Source organism: Muscardinus avellanarius (genome assembly GCF_963383645.1).
Source record: "Muscardinus avellanarius genome assembly, chromosome: 4".
In the NCBI taxonomy this organism is placed as follows: Eukaryota; Metazoa; Chordata; class Mammalia; order Rodentia; family Gliridae; genus Muscardinus; species Muscardinus avellanarius.
Window position 1 is genome coordinate 148346803 of NC_137789.1, and position 18115 is coordinate 148364917.

At 51.3% G+C, this 18115-nt stretch overlaps 1 protein-coding gene across 2 annotated transcripts in view; it reads right to left on the reverse strand.

Annotated features, from left to right (window-relative positions):
* The window catches only part of HSPA12A (heat shock protein family A (Hsp70) member 12A), a gene marked incomplete at its 5' end in the record, with an annotated part of 151832 nt that overhangs the window by 13856 nt on the left and 119861 nt on the right, over positions 1-18115 (reverse strand). For both annotated transcript variants that reach the window (XM_080694012.1, XM_080694013.1), the window contains 5 exons: positions 4182-4298; positions 8117-8221; positions 10796-10982; positions 14741-14868; positions 16472-16557. In XM_080694012.1, coding sequence (XP_080550138.1) covers positions 4182-4298; positions 8117-8221; positions 10796-10982; positions 14741-14868; positions 16472-16557 — 623 coding nt within the window. The remainder of the gene's footprint in view (positions 1-4181; positions 4299-8116; positions 8222-10795; positions 10983-14740; positions 14869-16471; positions 16558-18115) is intronic.

An 18115-nucleotide genomic window follows, 5' to 3' on the forward strand; every position in this document is an offset into this window, starting at 1 on the left:
AGGGCCACAGTCAGGTCTTCTTGCCCTGTAGTACACAGTAGGTGCTTGCAAGGAAGAATCGCCCCTGCCTCCAGCTGGCCTCTCTCCTGCACTTTCCGGGGCCCATGTCTGCTGAACTGAATACAGACATTCCACAGACACGACCTGGGGACTCTACAAACAGAAAGTGTGTGAACCCAGAGGCCTGCTACCCGGTTTGACTCCTCCAGGAATCTGGGGCAGCAGGAGCGGCCCCGTAGCAGCTTTATAGAAGCTTGCTTTGACATCACAAGCCCGCTCAGGAGGCTCAGGCATAAAAACGCCCTCCAGGGAGCCCGTGGAAGTGGGTGTTCCCCCCCACCACTCAGTTCCCCGGCCCTCCTCCTCAGTCCTGCAATCTGCCAGGAAAATCTGCCAAGGGACCATGTCCACAGCTGAGAAAAACGGCCAGTTAAGTGCTCTGCCGGCCGGCCGTCAGGCTAAAAAGGACCACAGCTGCGCCAGGCCTGGGAGCGCTGTACTTTGTTTCTCTTGATAGGATTATTTTTCACTGCAGTGAGTACAGACAAGAAGGCGATTGCCAGCTGCGTCTCCATGTCAGATGAGCTCATCATACATATGGGAGCTCCATTTATTGAACAGGTTTCTGGAGCCTACTGGAGTTACATGTTTTAGGCAAAATGCCTTTAGAAAAATCTGGACTGATTCCTATCCATGACCCCCTTACATTCAGTTAAAGGCTTTTTCCAAAGGCCTCAGAAGAGGCAAAAACTGTCTTTTTTTTTTTTTCCTGCTACCATCTTGTCCCTGAATTCTCTAAAAGGTTCTATGAGTGTCCTAAGTCTGTGGATTATAAAAGATAGAGGTTTGGCCCATTTCTTTAACAAGCCCTGAGACCAGACAAGTGAGAGTTCACAGATGAAACACACTCCCAGAGAGGGCAGCAGAGGCCCAGAGCTCCAGACCGGAAGATGCGACACCTGCTCTCCTCTCCACCTTGCCAAGGCACCCGAAGCGGACACGCCCCTTCCCAACTGTCCAGATGTTATACCCATTCTACCGTGTTCCTCTGGATTTGTGTCTGAAATCAGGCCGGCCATGGGCTTGCACTGTGGGTGGAGAGTCCAGAGGGCGGTCACCACCTCAAAGACGTAAACAAATATACACCTGATAACATTTGTTTCACAGAGGGGGATGCCCCATTGCCACTGGTTCAGAGCCACGTGTCTGCTGAGGTCCTGCTGTAGCCAGGCTCTCCACCAAAATGGAATCAATAAAATACAGACACATGCAGAGAGATTTATTATCCGGCTTGGGCTCACAGTTAGAGGGGTAGACAAATTCTGAGATCTGCAGTGGGCAAGCTGGAAACCCAGAGGATCTAGTGGTGTGGATACTGTCCAAAGGCCTCAGGCTCAAGACCCAGAAAAGTGATGTTCCCTTTTGAGTTTGAAAGCAGAAAAACAAAACAAAACAAAACAATGTCCCAGCTCTCAGGGAGTTAGGCAGGAGGAATTTCTTCCTACTCCTACTCAGAGAGGGTCAGCCCTCTGCCCTATTCAGGCCTTCAACAGATTGGAGGACACAGCCACATGAGGGTGGCTGATCTGCTTTACTGTCTAGCCATTTAAATGTTAAACTCATTGAAAACACCCTCACAGGAACCCCCAGGACAATTTCTAATCAAATAGCTGTGCCTTCTCCTGGCCTAGTCAAGCTGACCCATAAAACGAGCTATCACAGAGCTGGATGTGGTACCACACACGCCTATAATCCCAGTATTTGGGAGACTGAGATGGGAGGGTTGCAGGTGCCAGGCCAGCCTCAGCAACTTAGCGAGTCCCTGCTTCAAAATAAAAAAATAAAACGGGCTAGGGGTGTGGCTGGGAGGTAGAATGACCCTGAGCTTAATTCCTAATACCAAAAATAAATAAAAATAAAATTAGCCATCACAGGATCCTATCTTTCTTATTCTGTATAACAATGGCAGGAAGAAGGAGGGTGCAGAGCGGAGAGATATTTCAGGCCTCACTTCCATTCTGTCCTGGGACTCTTTTAGAGAAGCTGACGAGATTACAGAGAAATCCACCATGAAACCGAGCCACTGGTGCACCCCAAAACCCCAAACTGAGAGCAGCTCGGCTCTGAACAACCTAACGGCAGGGGGCCTGTGGGGAGGAATCCAGTGCCCACCACAGCTTGGCACCCAGAGGCCACACCGTGGGTGTGTCTGGTGAGTAAGTCAATGAACCAACAAAGAATAATTGCTGCCTCTTTCAATCCATTAGGGTGACCCTAACTCTACCCTGAAGCTGAACACAAGAATCTAAGCAGAATCACAAAGGGTCAAAGCCTAAACTACAAGAACACTGTACTGGATAAAAGTTGCCCAGCACAGAAAAGGCAGTCTGTCCACAGACAGGTCCACAAATGCTAATCACATTTGCCCCTCTGGGGAGCTGCAGGCCCTTCTCTGAGAGGCCATTTTTATTCCACCAAAGACAAGGTCCAGAGCTGGCTGTGTCCTCCCTGCCTGTTTTTCTCCTCTGGCCCCCAGTGTGGCCCAGCACACTCGGATGACGCAGAGCTAGGAAGAGCCGGAAGAGCCGGCCCAGGACTCTCACAAGGCCTCACAGATCCACCAGTCGCTGCACCTATTTTTTTTTCAGGCTAAAAATATAATTTGACCCTTTCATGGGTCACACATTTGTTGCTGAAGTCTTCCTGTGGGCTGGGAAAAGGGAATCGAAACCTTGAATCTTGAATATCCTTCCTGGGAAAAGTTCAGAGTGCTGGACGCGTATCTACAAACAGCCATGCCCCCGTGTGCCATCTTTGGACCCAGCCTGAAGGCTGACACTATAGAAACAGCTCTGTGATGCCTAGGGCTGCCCCCCACCCCGCCCTTCTTAAAGAAATTGCCTTTTTCTGGAACTTCCACCCTCCGCTCTCATCCTTCTAAAAACAGATCTATTTTTGGCAGGCCCATACATGGAGCCAGCTTCTCACGCTGCAGGAGGAAGAGGAAAGCAGAGGAAGGGTTGTGGGGGCGTACCCTGCTGTTGTCCAGGGGCAAGTTGAACTCCGCGAGCTGCTTGGAGTAAAGCCCTGAGCATTGGCTGAATGCAGTGCAGGAGGCCAGGGTTCCCCTAGCCATATTGCTATGGGCTTGGGGTGGTTCAAATTCTGTGGGAGTTTGGCAAAAACAAACAAACAAAAAATGCTCATACATGTGGCCACAAACTCTGCATCAGAGAAAGGAAGGCAAGATGTCTCCTGCGAGGTGTGCGGGGAACAAGGGGACATCTGGTGCTTTGGTGATGTGCCCCAGCCAGGTATGAGGTGCAGGCTCAGAAAACTGACTTCTGATATAAAGAGTTGATCCAGGCCTTAGGAATAGCTTTCCCTAAACCAAAGGGTGGACGATCAATAGGAGCCAGCTCTGGCCCAGGGATGAGCACAGGGCTGCGGTCGGATGGCCAACCATTCTCAACATGAATTCAGACTATCACGGAAGCCACTACAGCCTGAGTTGTCTGCAAAGCGTAAGAGCTGGAGCCTGTGAGGGCCTGTGGCTCTGGAGCCCACCAGGGTGGGCTGGCCTCCGGCACTGAAGCACCCAGCCTCTGATGACAAGTGCCCTGTTGACCGACGCACTATGCAGCCTGGCCGCCATCCTCATATATTATCAGCTACCACGTAAGGTGATGCCCTGCCCCCACTGGGGATCCTATAGGCTCCTGTGCGGCTCATGCTGGGAAGGGGGCAGAGGACAATCACATTTCCTTTACTTCCAGTTGTAGATGTACAGATTTCAGCCTCTAACCAAGTTGAAATGCCTGGCTCATGGCAACACACTCATCTCTTCCTTCCTTATTCAAATCTCATTTCCCAACCTTTCAGATCTCCGCTTCTTCTACTCATACCTAGAGAAACGTCTCTGGACCCAGCCTGACATCCCAGTCCCACAGTACCTACAGCAGGAACATATAAACCCAGAAGGGAGACCTAGCTTGATTCCCTGTAGTTCGCAGACTGCCCCCTTACTTGTCTCCCAAGAGGAAGCTGAGGAAGAGGAAGGCTCTGTGGGCCTCCAGGCTTGTTCCTATGGGAGCCTCCTCTCTGCCTCCCTAGGAGGCCGGCGAGTACCGTGATACCTGCACAGCTGGACATATCAGGTCCTTACCTGCCCCCACCCTCACCTGGTAAGCAGCTTGTCTCATGAACTGCTTGGCGGGCTGTTTCCAGATGGCAGGCACCGTAATGACCCATCTGACATCAGAGTTCTCGAACTCCGCACCTGCCTGGTCACTCAGCTCCTAAAGGAGGGGAGATAAAGACAGCAGGTCAAGAGGCACAGCTGGTCCCTGTTTAATTTTGAATTTGGTGACTGTGGCTAAAGGAAGGGAAAGGAAAAAAAGGACTCAGCACTGATCAGAGGCTGTCTTTGGGCCAGACATTCCACCTGCATTTCATTTAATTTTAGCAGTAACACAGATGAGAATGCTGAGTCTGAGAACTATTCCAGTGACATGTTTAGTCTTTGTGGTCCACACAGAAACCTCTGGTTGCCCATCCCATTTATCATTTATGGGCCTGACCAATGGGGTTTAACCTTAACCAAAAGTTGAAGGCTTAGCTCATGCCATTTTGATCTTTCCTGTCCTAGGGAAATTCCTGATATGCTGGGCTTGTAATAGGTAGGTACAGAGGGGACAACTGTGATGACAGCTGCCACCAGTTTCTAAGTGCTGCTACTGTGTGTCAAGTACTGCTCCAGACACCAGACTACATGTGACAATTAGTTAAGACCTCAGCCTGTAGAGTCGAGATAGACCTAGGTCTAGGTCCAAATTTCAGGCCTGCCACCTTGGAGCTGTACGGCAGTCAAAAAGAACATGTCAAAGTCTCAGTGTCATCAACTGTAGGAAAGGGGCACAGTTATTACCCCTTCCCAAGCGGGTTCTTGAATGGTTAACAGAGAAAAGCAAAGTGTTCATTGGGGTTGACAACTTCATAAGCTCTCCTACTTCACTGGTAGAGGTGTCATTCCCTACTACAAATCCTCAATGGCTCCCCATTACCAGAGAACAAAACAGTTCCTTCATGTAGCATTTGCACCCTGAGTTGGCATCCTGACTCAGCCCGCAGCCCTGCCCCCTCCCACGGCAAGAATCCAGCTTCCCCCTGCTGCCGGCTACAGGTTCCTTCCTCAGTCATCATCCCGCCGGCTGGAAACACTGCCTTTCCAGTTGCTGCCCACAAACTCCCCTTGCTGTCCACCTCCATGATGGTCCCCACAGAGTCTCTGCGCCCACCAACGCCACGGTCACCCCTCGTGACCCTGCCCCTAACTGCACTGATTTCTACATCACCACGCTTGTAGAGGGTCTGGCACATTAAAGGTGCTAAAAGAAAAGTGTCCTGGAACAGATGGAAGTAGTAGTATAGTTCTTACTGCTCCCTCGTCTCCCTCTGGCCCGGTTTCTAGGCCTCACTAAATTTCTTCTAGTGATCGCATGATGCCAAATACTTCTGCAATTCTCCTTCTCTTTGGATGAGGCTCAATGCCTCGGGGCTCTTTAACCATCTGATTCTCACCCACTCATCGCCGTGCCTGTGGGAGGAGATCCTGAGCCATACACCACCTGGCAATTTGCAGGCGTTGGCACGCTGGGCCATTATGGTCTCGTCTTTGACGGGGGCGATTTTCTAAACCCATTTACTGTTGCTATAACTAATACCACAAACCAGTATTAGAACAGAGGTTTACTCAGCTCGTAGTTCGGGAGGCTGGGAAGTCCAAGAGCATGGCGCAGCGTGTAGTGAGGGCTGTCTTGCTGCCTTTTAACATGGTGGAGGGCGGCACATGGCCAGGCCGGGTGTTAGAGTTTGATTTAAAAAGTCCCCCAAGTGCATACCAGCAATACCAGTACTTGGGAGACTAAAACAGGAGGATCGTAGATTCAAGGCTAGCCTCAGCAATTTTGCAAGACCCTGTTTCAAAATGAAAAGGACTGGGGGTATAATTTGAAGGTAGAATGTCCCTGGGTTCAATCACCAGTAGCCCCCTCCAAAAAAAAAATAGAAAGAAAAAGAGAGAGAGTGAAGGGGGAGGGAAGGAGGGAGGGAGGGAGGGAGGGAGGGAGGAAGGAAGGAAGGAAGGAAGAAAGGAAGGAAGGAAGGTCCTTAGAGAAGCTCATGTGTTAGACAATGAGCTAGTTTCAATGACAGGACATAGCTGGAGGGGCTGGATCATGGGCGTAGCCTTGGACTGTATCTGTCCCTGGCCTTCTCTCTCACTATGCTCCCTGGCTACGATGAGTTAAGGGTGGCTTTCTCTTCTTTGCCATGCCATAATGCCCTGCCACCAAGCTATTCCTACAAGCCAGCTGATCGTGGACTGACCTCTAGGATCATGAGCCCTAAATAAACCTTTCCTCCTCTAAGTTGTGACTGTCAGGTGTTTTGGTCACAGTGATAACAAAGCCAATGAAAACACCATGCAAGCAGGACAGAGCAGGTCTCGCTTCCTCTTCTTTTAAAGCCACTAATGCCGCTCTGGGGACCCCACCTTTAAGACTTGCTCCAACCCTGATGACTTCCCAGAGGCTCTACCTGCAAGTACCATTAGCATATGAATTTGGAGATTAAGTTTCCAATACATGAACTTTTGGGGGGACACATCCAAACTATAGCCTCAATTCAAGGGGTCACACTACCTACTTCTGCCGAAGGGGTCCGGTGTGGGCATGGAGGAGGAAGAGAGATGGCAGCCACCATTTACCAAGTGTTTACTACACACCAGCCCTCAAGGAAGACACTCCATGTCCAATAGCAAGTGTCCCTCAAGGTATGGTTACCTGACCTATTTGTGTGTGTGTGTGTGTGTGTGTGTGTGTGTGTGTGTGTGTGTGTGTTACTGGGAATGGAACCCCGGGGCACTCTACTTCCCAGCTACACTCCCACTCCTATTTTTTATTCTTTATTTTGAAGCAGGGTCTCACTGAGTTGCAAAGGGCCTCACTAAGTAGCTGAGGCTGTCGGTGAACCGTGATCCTCCTGTCTCAGCCTCCCAAATGCCAGGATTTCAAGTGTTCGCCACCACACCTGGCTCTGACCTATTCTTTACATTGGACAGTGAATCCTGAAGAGGTGAAGTACCTTGTTTATCCTGCATAGCTCTGTGTCTCCTGTCTTTTTTTTATTAACTGATATAATTCACATATGATGAAATTTTCCCTTTAACATGTATAATTCCAAAAATTTTAGTATATTCACAAGGCCATGCAACTAACCCATTACCTAATGCTACCACCTGAATCCTTTATCAATCACTCCTCATTCCCACTCCAGTCCCTGACAACCACTGATGTGCTTTCTTTCTGTGGGGATTTGCATTTTCTGGATTATTTCATGAAAACTAAATCACACAATATGTGGCTTTTGTATCTGGCTTCTCCTACATGGCTTTTAGTTTCATCTACATTGAAGTACACATCATATTTCATACCTTTGATGGCTAAGTAGTATTCCATTATGTGGACCGTCATCATTTTGATTATCCATTCATCAGTGGATGGACACTTGGATTGTTTCCACTTTTTAGTCCTTATGAGTAATGCTGCCACAAACATTCATTTACACAAGTGCTTGTGAAAACCTGTGTTCATTTATCTTAGGTGTGTAACTAGGAACAGAATGGTTGAGTCATATGACATCTCTGTATTTAACCCTTTTTTTAGTGTGTGTGCGGTACTGGGGATGGAACCCAGGGGCTTTCCACCTCCAAGCTACAGCCCTAGCCCTATTTTTTATTCTTTATTTTGAAACAGGACCTCACTGAGTTGCAAAGGGCCTCCCTAAGTAGCTGAGGCTGGCCGTGAACCACGATCCCCCTGTCTCAGCCTCCCAAATGCTGGGATTACAAGCGTGCGCCACCACGCCCGGCTTGTGTTTAACCTTTTGAGAAACTGCCAAACTTTTCCAGAGCAGCTGTATGGTTGACATTTCCATCAGGTACCTCCGAGGGGACATCCTGACGTTTTGACAAAAACCCACGCTCCCTCAGGTGCGGGAACCCGGAAAGGGAGCCTAACACAACACACAGCCGGCAGGTGTCCACCATTGGTCCTACCTTCAGTGCCTGCTCCTTAAAGTACTGCAGGGCATAAGCAAAGATGTCGAGGGCTTTGACTTTCTTGCCATTTGCTGCTGTCAGGTCTGTGTCCATGGTGAGGTCCTGGTGGGGGAAAGGAACGCAATAATGATAAGAGGAGGGAGACACGTGCCTTTGACATTGGGGCTGGTGCTTGGAGATCTGAGGAGGCCTGGGGAGCCATATTTGTGTCTTCCTCTGTTTGATGAGGCAGAACAGGATGGGGCAGCTCCCCCATACGCAGCACTGTTCCCTTACGGTGAAAGAGTCTCTGGCTGTTCCCTCCAGGGCTCACCTGCGAAGCTCCCTCCTCCTCTCCCTCTTTCTTTCTTTCTTTCTCTCTTTCTTTCTTTCTTTCTTTCTTTCTTTCTTTCTTTCTTTCTTTCTTTTTCTCCTGGATAATCTGAAGGTTTTAGGGAAATAACAGATCCTGGGAAGAGAAACTAGGCAGCTGATGCCACATCCGGTGCAATTTACATGCTATTTCTACACATGGTCACACATGGTCACCCCCCCGGAGGCCCCCTACTGGAGGCCTAATTCATGCCAAATCACGCTAAACAGACATGAAGCTCTCATTCCCAAATGAGCTGCCAACCAAGTCACCAAAACAGAAAAGCTCCTATTTTAAGGCCTGCCCTGCCTCATCCCCTGGGAGCCTGGCATCGCTGCTTTTCTGACTCTGCCAGAAGCCAAAGCAGCTGCCACACCTGGCCCTTGGATGGAGGATGCTCTGTAGAGCCCAGATGCGGGGACAGAGGTTACTGAAAAAGGATGAGAGAAGTCCCTGTGGGATGGAGGACACCTAGGAGGAGCAAATATCCGGAGGAAGCCCCTGAACCCACAAGTTCCTCACTGCCGGGAAAGAGTTAGGGGGACCCCTGGGTTGATTCAGGTTGGATAGTTCTCTGCCTGGAGGAGAAGCTGCACTGAGTGAGATACTCAATTGGCCTTGTGAGCCTGGGGGTGTGTCCTGAACCCTCTGCACCTGCTCACTCCTCCCAGCCCACCACCTTCCTCGCCCAATGCTCCACAATGATAACCCAGCTTTGGGGCTCCCAGGCTCAAACACATGGCCCAGCACCAGGAAGCTCAGGATTGAAAAAATAAACCTGGACAACCTGTGTGCTGCCTCTACCCGTGCAGTCCTGATGACTAGCACTGAGATGCACCGGAAGCCCTGGGACAAGTCATCTCCGGCTGGAGTCCGTCTGCATCACACAGAGACAACCGCAAGGTGCTCACTTGGCCTTCAAGGCTGGGTGCTGGCTGCTAAGTTTCCAGTTAATGTTTGTCATCTGCAAACATTCACTAGCAGAGCAAGGAAAGCAGAGCCGATGGACTGAGCACTTCACTAGACCTTCCTCTGCCCTGGGCACAGCTCTGGGAACGCCACTCCTTGAATTCTCACAATATCCATGAACATTGTTCCCATTGTCCAGATACGGTCGAATGAGGCACAGTGAGGTCAAGGTGCCGGAGGCAGGATTTGAACCCAGGGCCCTGCTCTGAAACATGACTACCACCTGCATCTCTAAGTACTGAGAATTACAGAGAGTTTATGGGATGAAATACTCACATTAAAGAAAATTCTATCCTGTGCCCAGCTTCCCAGGAAGCTTCCAGGCAGGAAAAGCCTGTTTGACTTTGACATCCTACAGAACTGGCTTGCTGGAAAGAGAGCTGAGGCCATGGTTCTCGCAGGTGGGCCTCCCTTATTTGGTGCTTGATGTGCTGAGGGTTGGTCTGGCAGCTGCTATGGGCTGGACACAGAGGAGTCACCGCCTTTCCACTCAAACTTGTTAGCTAATAGCCCTACTGCCCCCAAATGTCCCCAGCCCCAGCCCTTGAGCAGCTCCTTGTGGATAAGGGGACCCCTGACCTCCCAACAATCCAACTGAAGGGTGCTCCTGGAACAGCAGGGGCCCTGGAACCCCATTCCCATGCAACAGCCAGGGTCCCCTCTGACTGGCCAGATGAATGAGTTGTTAAATATTCTTTTTTTTTTTTATGGTGGTACTGGGGTTCCTGGAAGCCCTTCTACCTCCGGGATACACTCCCATGGGCTACACTCCCAGACCTATTTTTTAACTTTTTTATGTGGAAACAGGGTCTCTTAAGCCAGCGAGGCTGGCTCTGAACCAGCGCAATCCTCCTGTCTCTGCCTCCCAAGGGCAGGGATTACAAGCGTGCACCACCACTCCCGGCATGAGTTGTTAAATATTCTTAAAAGTCTCTCTGCCCACATGTTCGTCAGAAAGCTGTGTGTGTGTGTGTGTGTGTGTGTGTGTGTGTGTGTGTGTGTGTGTGTGTGATTACATCTGTAATCCCAGTACCTGGGAGACTGAAACAGGAGAATCACAGGTTTGAGGATAGCCTCAACAACTTATTGAGACTCTGTTTCAAAATAAGAAATGAAATAGGACTGGGGTATAGCTCAGACTGTAGACTACTCCTGGGTTCAATCCCCAGTACCACCAATAAAAATAAAAGAAGAAGAAAAGGGGGGGGAAATCAAGCATTGTGTGTTCCACAAAAGTGTTGCATGTTTAAGGTAAATGAACCTTACTTTCCGTTTGGGAGAAACCTGAGCCCCTGGGTTGAAAGGACACCCCCAACATTCTCCCTTGCGGGGAGACCGGTGCCGAGGCTCCTCACCCCCGTGGTATGCAGCTTCATCTTGAACTTCTCCAGGTAGAGCCACTGCTTGGCCTCGGTGGGGTCCAGGTCGTGGTAGAAGTCCCTGGCGGCGTACCCGAAGCTGTGGAACTTCCTCTCGGGTGTCAGCAAGATAGTGGTCGGTGTCTTCTGGTTGGACACACCGGGGTCTCCTCCCTCCCATCGCCTGCCACCAGGGGAAGGCAAAAGTTAAAGGGACTTCCTCCAAAATCCCAGGTCAGACAGCACAGTTAAGCAACTACTGGATGCACAGCTGTCCATATATGGATGCTCGGCACGCTCTGGTCCTGCTGGCTGAGCAGTGGCTAGAGAGACACTTCAGATAAAAAGAGAAGAGGAAGGGGCCAGCACCAAGTGCTTGCTGGTAACATGGTTTGCCTCCAGTTTTTTGCTGGCTACTTACTGAGTAGCGACTGTGTGCCCATGCTGGTGACACAGGGGACATCTATGCCTCTGCCTTCAAGTAACTCATAGTCTGTAGGTAATTTTTTTTTATTGTTGTTGTCTCTTGTTTTTTAGAGGGATGGTGGTCATTTTGCAAGCACTCAATAACAGAGAGAGCTGGCTCGCATCCTCTTTGGAACAAGGGAGGGAGGAACAAATGCATGAAGACCTGCCTCCGACAGGAACCAGGACCCAGGCAAATGGTCTGGGCAGTCGTAGGAGGCAGAGGTGCCCGCTGGTGGGGCTGAGGAGAGAATGCAGGACTCAGAGGAGACTGGCAAGAGGGAAGAACGACTGGATCTCAAAGGAGGGAAGGGCATCCAGGCAGCTCAGAGGTGAGCAGGCACAGGGACGGGCGGATGCTAAGTGGCTGTGTTGGTTAGAAAAGGACGTATAAATGAGAAAAATGATTGTGTAAGTGGAAGAGGGAGAAATGAAACCGAGAAAGTGTTGAAACCAGGCTGGGAAGAAGACTGAAGACTTAGTGATTTAATCCATTAATAATGGGGAGCCACTGACAATCTTAGAGCAGCAGAGGCCTGACAGAATCAGAGCTGCTATCCATGTGAGAGAGCAATGTGGACTAAAGACAGAGGGAGACGGAGCCAGGAGGCAGAAGGGGACATCAGACCTAACCTGGGAGCGGAGATGAGAGACAGCGGAGATGAGTGCCCAGAGGCTCTGTACTGCCCTTTCCTGATTAAAAAGAACACTGGGAGGCTGAGACTGGAGGATCGTGGTTTGCGGACAGCCTCAGCTACTTAGCAAGACCCTTTGCAACTCAGTGAGACCCTGTTCCAAAAAATAAAAAGACTAAAAAATAGGGCCAGTACAGAGCAGGAGCCCAGGCGCCCCAGAGCCTCCAGCCTGGGAGCCCAAAGGACACAGTGCAGACACAGAACTAGGACACTGGGGGAACCCTGAGGAGCTCCAGCCGAGCATACAGTGTGGAATTCCTGAAGGAAGGGCGATGCCAACCTGAGCCAGAATTCCCAGAAGAGATCCAGGCAGGAATCGAAAGGAGTGCCTCTACAGCTTGGTGACAGACACCCGATCAAGATGGGATGAGAGCCAAGAGGCTGGAAATGACCACTGAGGAGGAGCCAGAAGAGGAACAGAGGGGGTACAGATGGACACGCAGGCACACACAAGCAATGGAACAGGGCAGAGTGGGCTGAACCCCAGAAAAGCGTCCTTCCTTCTTAGACAGGAAAAAGAAGACATGAGGAAGCCAGGCAGGGAGGGCAGGTGAATCATTGCTTCCTGTCTTCTTTGGGGTGTCTGCAGAGAGGCGGGGCTGCCAGGATTCCTGACCATTTCCTTCCCTGCCCTACCAGGCCCTAGCCATGTGCCCCTGGGAGCAGCCTCAGGTACAGAGGGGGAATGAGCCGCTTCCCCTGGCCCCCTGGGGAGGTGGCTGCACCCCCTGGCTGAGCCCAAACCTGCTTGCTCCCTGTGCCCCACCGTTAAGCATTAGCAGGGGCAGTCCAGATGGAGCGCCAGCCTCCAGTGAGACCCGCCCCTCCGCTGGCTCCGGAGTCACTCCCAGCTCATTTCCCAGGCAGGCTCCATCGGGATGCAGGCCTCTGCTCCAGAGCCAAAGTCCCCGAGGTGACCGCGGGGAGACACAGGGGTGATTGTCATGCCAAGCAGCAGCTCCGTGCGCTACAGCTCCTCACAAACAGCTTGTTATCGCCTCCTACGGACGGTGACATTTACAGTAGCTCAAGACCCCGTGAGCATTTTCCCTTCCGATTTTTATTCCTTCGTTCCTATTTAAATGCAAAATACTAAGTGTCCTTACTCCTACCTTGTCAGTCTGTATCATGATTATGTTAATATGCTCTGATGGAAATAAAATGCAAGTAAAACCAGCCTCCCTCTGAAGTCTCTACAATAGCTAAGGTACGTCTCTGGAGGACCTGAGCCATGGTAACACTTCTGACCAGCAAGTTCCCAGCAATTTGCACTCTTGCTTTGCCACTGTCCTGTGGAAATAAGGTTTCTTAGAATGACTACAAGAAAGCTGATAAACATGGATCCCTGTTCTTTTCTTTTGTTTTTTTTTCTTTCCTTCTTTCTTTCTTTTTTTTTTTTGGGGGGGGGGGTACTAGGGATGGAACCCAGGGGCATTCTACCTCTGAGATACATCCCCAGCCCTATTTTTTAGTCTTTTTATTTTTTGAAACAGGGTCTCACTGAGTTGCAAAGGGTCTCGCTAAGTAGCTGAGGCTGTCCGCAAACCACGATCCTCCGGTCTCAGCCTCCCAGTGTACTTTTCAATCAGGAAGGGCAGTACAGAGCCTCTGGGCACCCATCTGGCTCCCCGGACGTGGAATCCTAGGGCCACAGAGCACTGAGAGCTATGGCGTCATCGGGTGTGCTGGTAAAAGCAGCTTTGGATTATTTCTCAATGAGATGATACCCAGGGCCTCTGCAGTATCTTAGGGTGATGGCCTCAAGCTGAATCACATCTGGTCTTCAAAAGATGGGAGGGCCTAAACCAAGGCTGGGTAGGGGTCACTACTACGATGACTTATGTTTGACACCATACTTCATAAACATGCCTAAAAGCTTACTCTGGGGGAGGTGGATACATTCCATAACTATTCAGTTAAAGGAAATGCAACATCAATTATTACATCCTAAGTTGTCCTTGGATGGTAAAATCAGGGTGATAAACCCCAGGCTTCCAAAGCTTTGGAGGGCCACAGAGGCAGCAAGAAGGTTAGAAGTCAAGACTAGGGGAGTTTCATTGGTGCCAGGACTGATCACAGTCTTCACAGACACTGGGCCTGGGACGGGTGGCGCCAGGGCCTGCCAGGCTGCTGTGTACACTGTGAGGTGGGGGTCAGAGGCACATCTGAGACAGGAAGCCTGGGCAACTTTATTTTAGGGTCACTTGACTGCAATTCACCCCTCATTGTCTTCCAGCCTTGGTGCTTTCAGCCTTTGATATTGGCATGGATACTGCCTTCACTGGAAGAGCCAGCACCCCTCCTGCTTACATTTTCCTGTGTGCTGATAGAGAATCTCATTTAATTTGCACAAACACCTTGTAACGTAGGAATTGCCATTATGCCCCTTTTGCAGATGAAGAAACAGGTTTAGCAGGTTCAGAAACTGCTACGGGCACCTAGCAAATGGCTAGTCCAGCACCTGGACCGCTTCCATCACAGAGGCCCTGTTGGTCATCTCCTCTCACCCACACCATACCCTGGAATCATCTGAGCTGGCTCTAAACACATGGCTCTGCCCCTGCCCAAACCAACTAAACCAGAATTAAACCAGAGCTTTGGCAGGTGAGAGGCTGCAGCCTGGAGATCAGAGATAGCTTGCTCAAAATAGCCCAGAGGGTCTGGCCAGCTGGGCTGGAATCCAGGGCCCTCCTAAGCACCCACTCATCGGCCAGCCTGTCCCCACATCACCACAGGGGCAGTGACTGGGGCCAGCACCCCTCTCCCCGCACACAACGCTCACCTCATCACGTGGATGCATTCTGGCTCCTTGGTGAAGCTGTAGGCGTAGCCGCTAGACGTGGTCCCAAAGTCGATGGCCACCACCACAAGAAATGTCTGCTGTTCTGAGATGTTGGAGTCAGTGTCATTCTGTGGACACACAGTGAGATGCTGGGAGCTTCCAGAAAACACCCCCACCCAGGCGTTCCACCCTGCCCAGCTGTACACTCATGGAAAACAAAAGGACAGCCACATTCCTGCCTCAAGGCAGCCCTTGGGAGAGGGCAGGCCATTCTCAGCTCCCACCCAAGTGGCTGTGGGGGAAAGAAGGTGCCCTGAGTGGGGACCAGAGCGATTGGGCAGGGCACTGCCTGCAGTGCACCCCCTTCCCCTCATCAACCATGTGTGTGGCTAGCTACAGAAGTGCCACCATCAGGGCAGAAGTCCAGCACTCCCGGGTAGACAGTGTCCCGCCCAGCACTCCCTGGGTGGACAGTCTCCCCCCCCACCACCATTCAAGTCCCCTGCAGACCTTCAGCCACAGCCCAGAGAGCTCTGCCAGCTGTTCACTTCATGCTCCCATTCACCCCTCCATCTGTGCTAGTGTGCACGTGAGCAGGCCGGGCACACTCAGGCCGCCCAATCCTGCATACACCCATGTGACTCTGCCAAGCCCGTCATTATCAGTCAAGTCACCTGGGCAGGCCACTCCAGCTCCCAACCCAAACCTGTTTTTTAAGCAATGTAGATTTCCTTTTGCCTGTTTTTGTTTAAAAGATTCCTACAGAGCTCCAAATTATTTAAAAAAAACAACAACAATACCATTTGGCTCTGGTATATTAGTTGAAGCAGGAGATGAGAACCCGGCCCACAGGCCTCTCCTCCCATGGCTCCCTGCCCTGTCCCCACCAATCAGAAGAGCCTGAAGGGAACCCTCAGGCTGCAAAAAGTTTGAAAAGCACGGGCCTGGGCCCTAGGAGACCAACCCTCCCAGTGTGCCAGGACTGAGGTAGTGCCCAGGAAGCAGGACATTCAGAATAACAGAGAGAAAGTCCAGGTAACCAGGACAGGTTGTCACCGCCTGCCGAGGGGAGGCTCCAATGCTCTTCTCAGGGGGTCTTTGTGGCGCAGCGGCTCACACCAAGCTGCCCCTTCCTGGCCCCGTTACTCCCTTGGCTACGGGAATGTCCTCTGAACAGCTGCCCCACAGCGCACATCTCTTCTGTAGCACAGGGCGGGCGGGAGCAGCAGCTGGGTCTCCAGCTCCCTGTCTGCAGGTGAATCCTGCGGGGTTTACTCTCCCTGGCAAAGTGCAGAAGCAATTACCCCGCCACTTCTCTTGGACATGGCAGGTAACGCAAAGAACACTGACACTGCATTTCACAGATTCACCTGCCTCAGATGGCTGCTTCCTTCCACAGGGACACCTCACAATCTCTGCGCCCCGAGTCTGCAGAGAGCAGCTCCTACCTGCCTGCTCAGGTTACCCACCCAGGCGCTCTGCTCCAGAAGCACCAGTCATGCCACGAAAAGCCTTCCTGGGCCCAGAGAGGGCTTGGCAGGGCTCATGTGGCCAATATCATGGCAAGTTAATTTCTACTTAGTGGATGTGAGGGGCTCCCCAGGGGTGCAAACTGAGAGAACAGACTAAAAAAAAAAAAAGGTGTTCAGTCCCACCCCATACACACACACACACACACACACACACACACACACACACACACACACACACACGCAAACATACACTTCTTACCACAATATGGGAAGGAGACAGCGGTGTTATTCCTGTGTCCCCAAGGCTCCGGGCCGGAGATGAATACGCAGATGTGGGGGCTGTTTCTGAAATGAAAAACAAAGTCCTCTCCTTAGATGTGGCTTGGGCCACCGGGGGAGCAGAAGTGAGGCCCACGTGGCTTTGCCCCTCCAGGTCCATAGCTTCTCCAAAGCAGGCTAACCTAAGGCACGGGGCCCAGCCGGGAAGACAGGAGTGTCTGTGTCCTGCCCAGAACACCCTTGGGTTTGGTACTTAGAACTTGATCCAGTGGGATGTCCTTGTCCCTTTCTCCCAGTGACTACTGGGCCTCCCACGGTGCCACCCAACCCACAGCAGGAGAGGCTTCACAGTCCCAAAGGCCCCAGCTCCCGGTTATGTCCTCCCTAGAGCCAGTTCTCAACCCAGGCTCCATGATGGATAAGGGGACCTGCAGTCCCCGAGTGGATGTGTTTGTAGGTGTTTTCTAGCCCCCTCAGGTACAGGACAGTGCCCCAAGGTTGGCAAGCCCTGTCCTAGGAATCTGGTGCCTAAGTGCAGCGTCCACACATGGTTATCATGGCCTCCTCCCTTCTCCCTCTTCCCTCTGGTGTGAGGCCCTACCCAAGCAAAGGTGAAGCAGGAGAAAGGCTGATGGGAAGGCCGCAGGAGCACCCAGCCCTGACGTCCATGGTCCTGACGCTGTGGCAATTTTTCACACATAAGCGTTTGTCCTGGAGTCTTCTCAGAGCTCAGTGGCTCTTCCCCCATTCCCAGGAAGGGGCCCCCCAAGAAGAAGTTACACTGTCCCTGGTCAGTGCTGGAAAGCTTCACAGTGCCCTCTGCCCCGGCCGGGGAAAGCCCTGACTGTGTGCACCAAAAGGGACAAAGGCGGGACGCGGCACCTATGAGTACCAGGGGCCACACGTATCCTGCTCCATTTAGTACACAGCCTGATGTCTGGAAGAAGGGTGGCTGTGTCTGGGAAAGGCCTGGCTGCTTCAAAGCCCAAAGAGCGACTCCACCTGCCTCTTCTGCTAAATCGCTTGGTGTTAAGCCCAGCTCTTGCACAAATCTCTTCTACTTGGTGGGAACTCAATCATCACTATTTATGGGTACCAAACAGGACCAGGGGTTTAAGAGGTCATGAAAGAGTGAACAGGAAGCCTCCGATCTGCATAGCTGTCTCCCCTCTCTGCAGGCTCCTGGACTCTCCTGTCCACGAGGCTCAGATCCAGCCTCTGCGAAAGGGCTGCGTAGCCCCCAAATCACACAGACTAAAGCTCAACTCCCTGGGCAAAGGGGTTAAGTAGATGCTTCTCAGAGAAGATACACAAATTGTCAATAAGCTTATGAGAAGATGCTCAACATAATTAGTTATTAGGGAAATGTAAATCAAGCCAGGTGTTGTGGGGCACTCTTGTAATCCCCGCACTTGGGAGGTGGAGGAGGATCGTGCAGGTTCAAAGCCAGCTGTGCTGGCTTAAGAGACCCCTGTTTCCAAATTAAAAAGTTTAAAATAGGTCTGGGAGTGTAGCCCGGAGGTAGATGGGCTTCCAGGAACCCCAGTACCACCAAACAAACAAAGAAAAACAAATGTAAATCAAAACTACAAGATACAGCTTCATACCCACTAAGATGACTAAA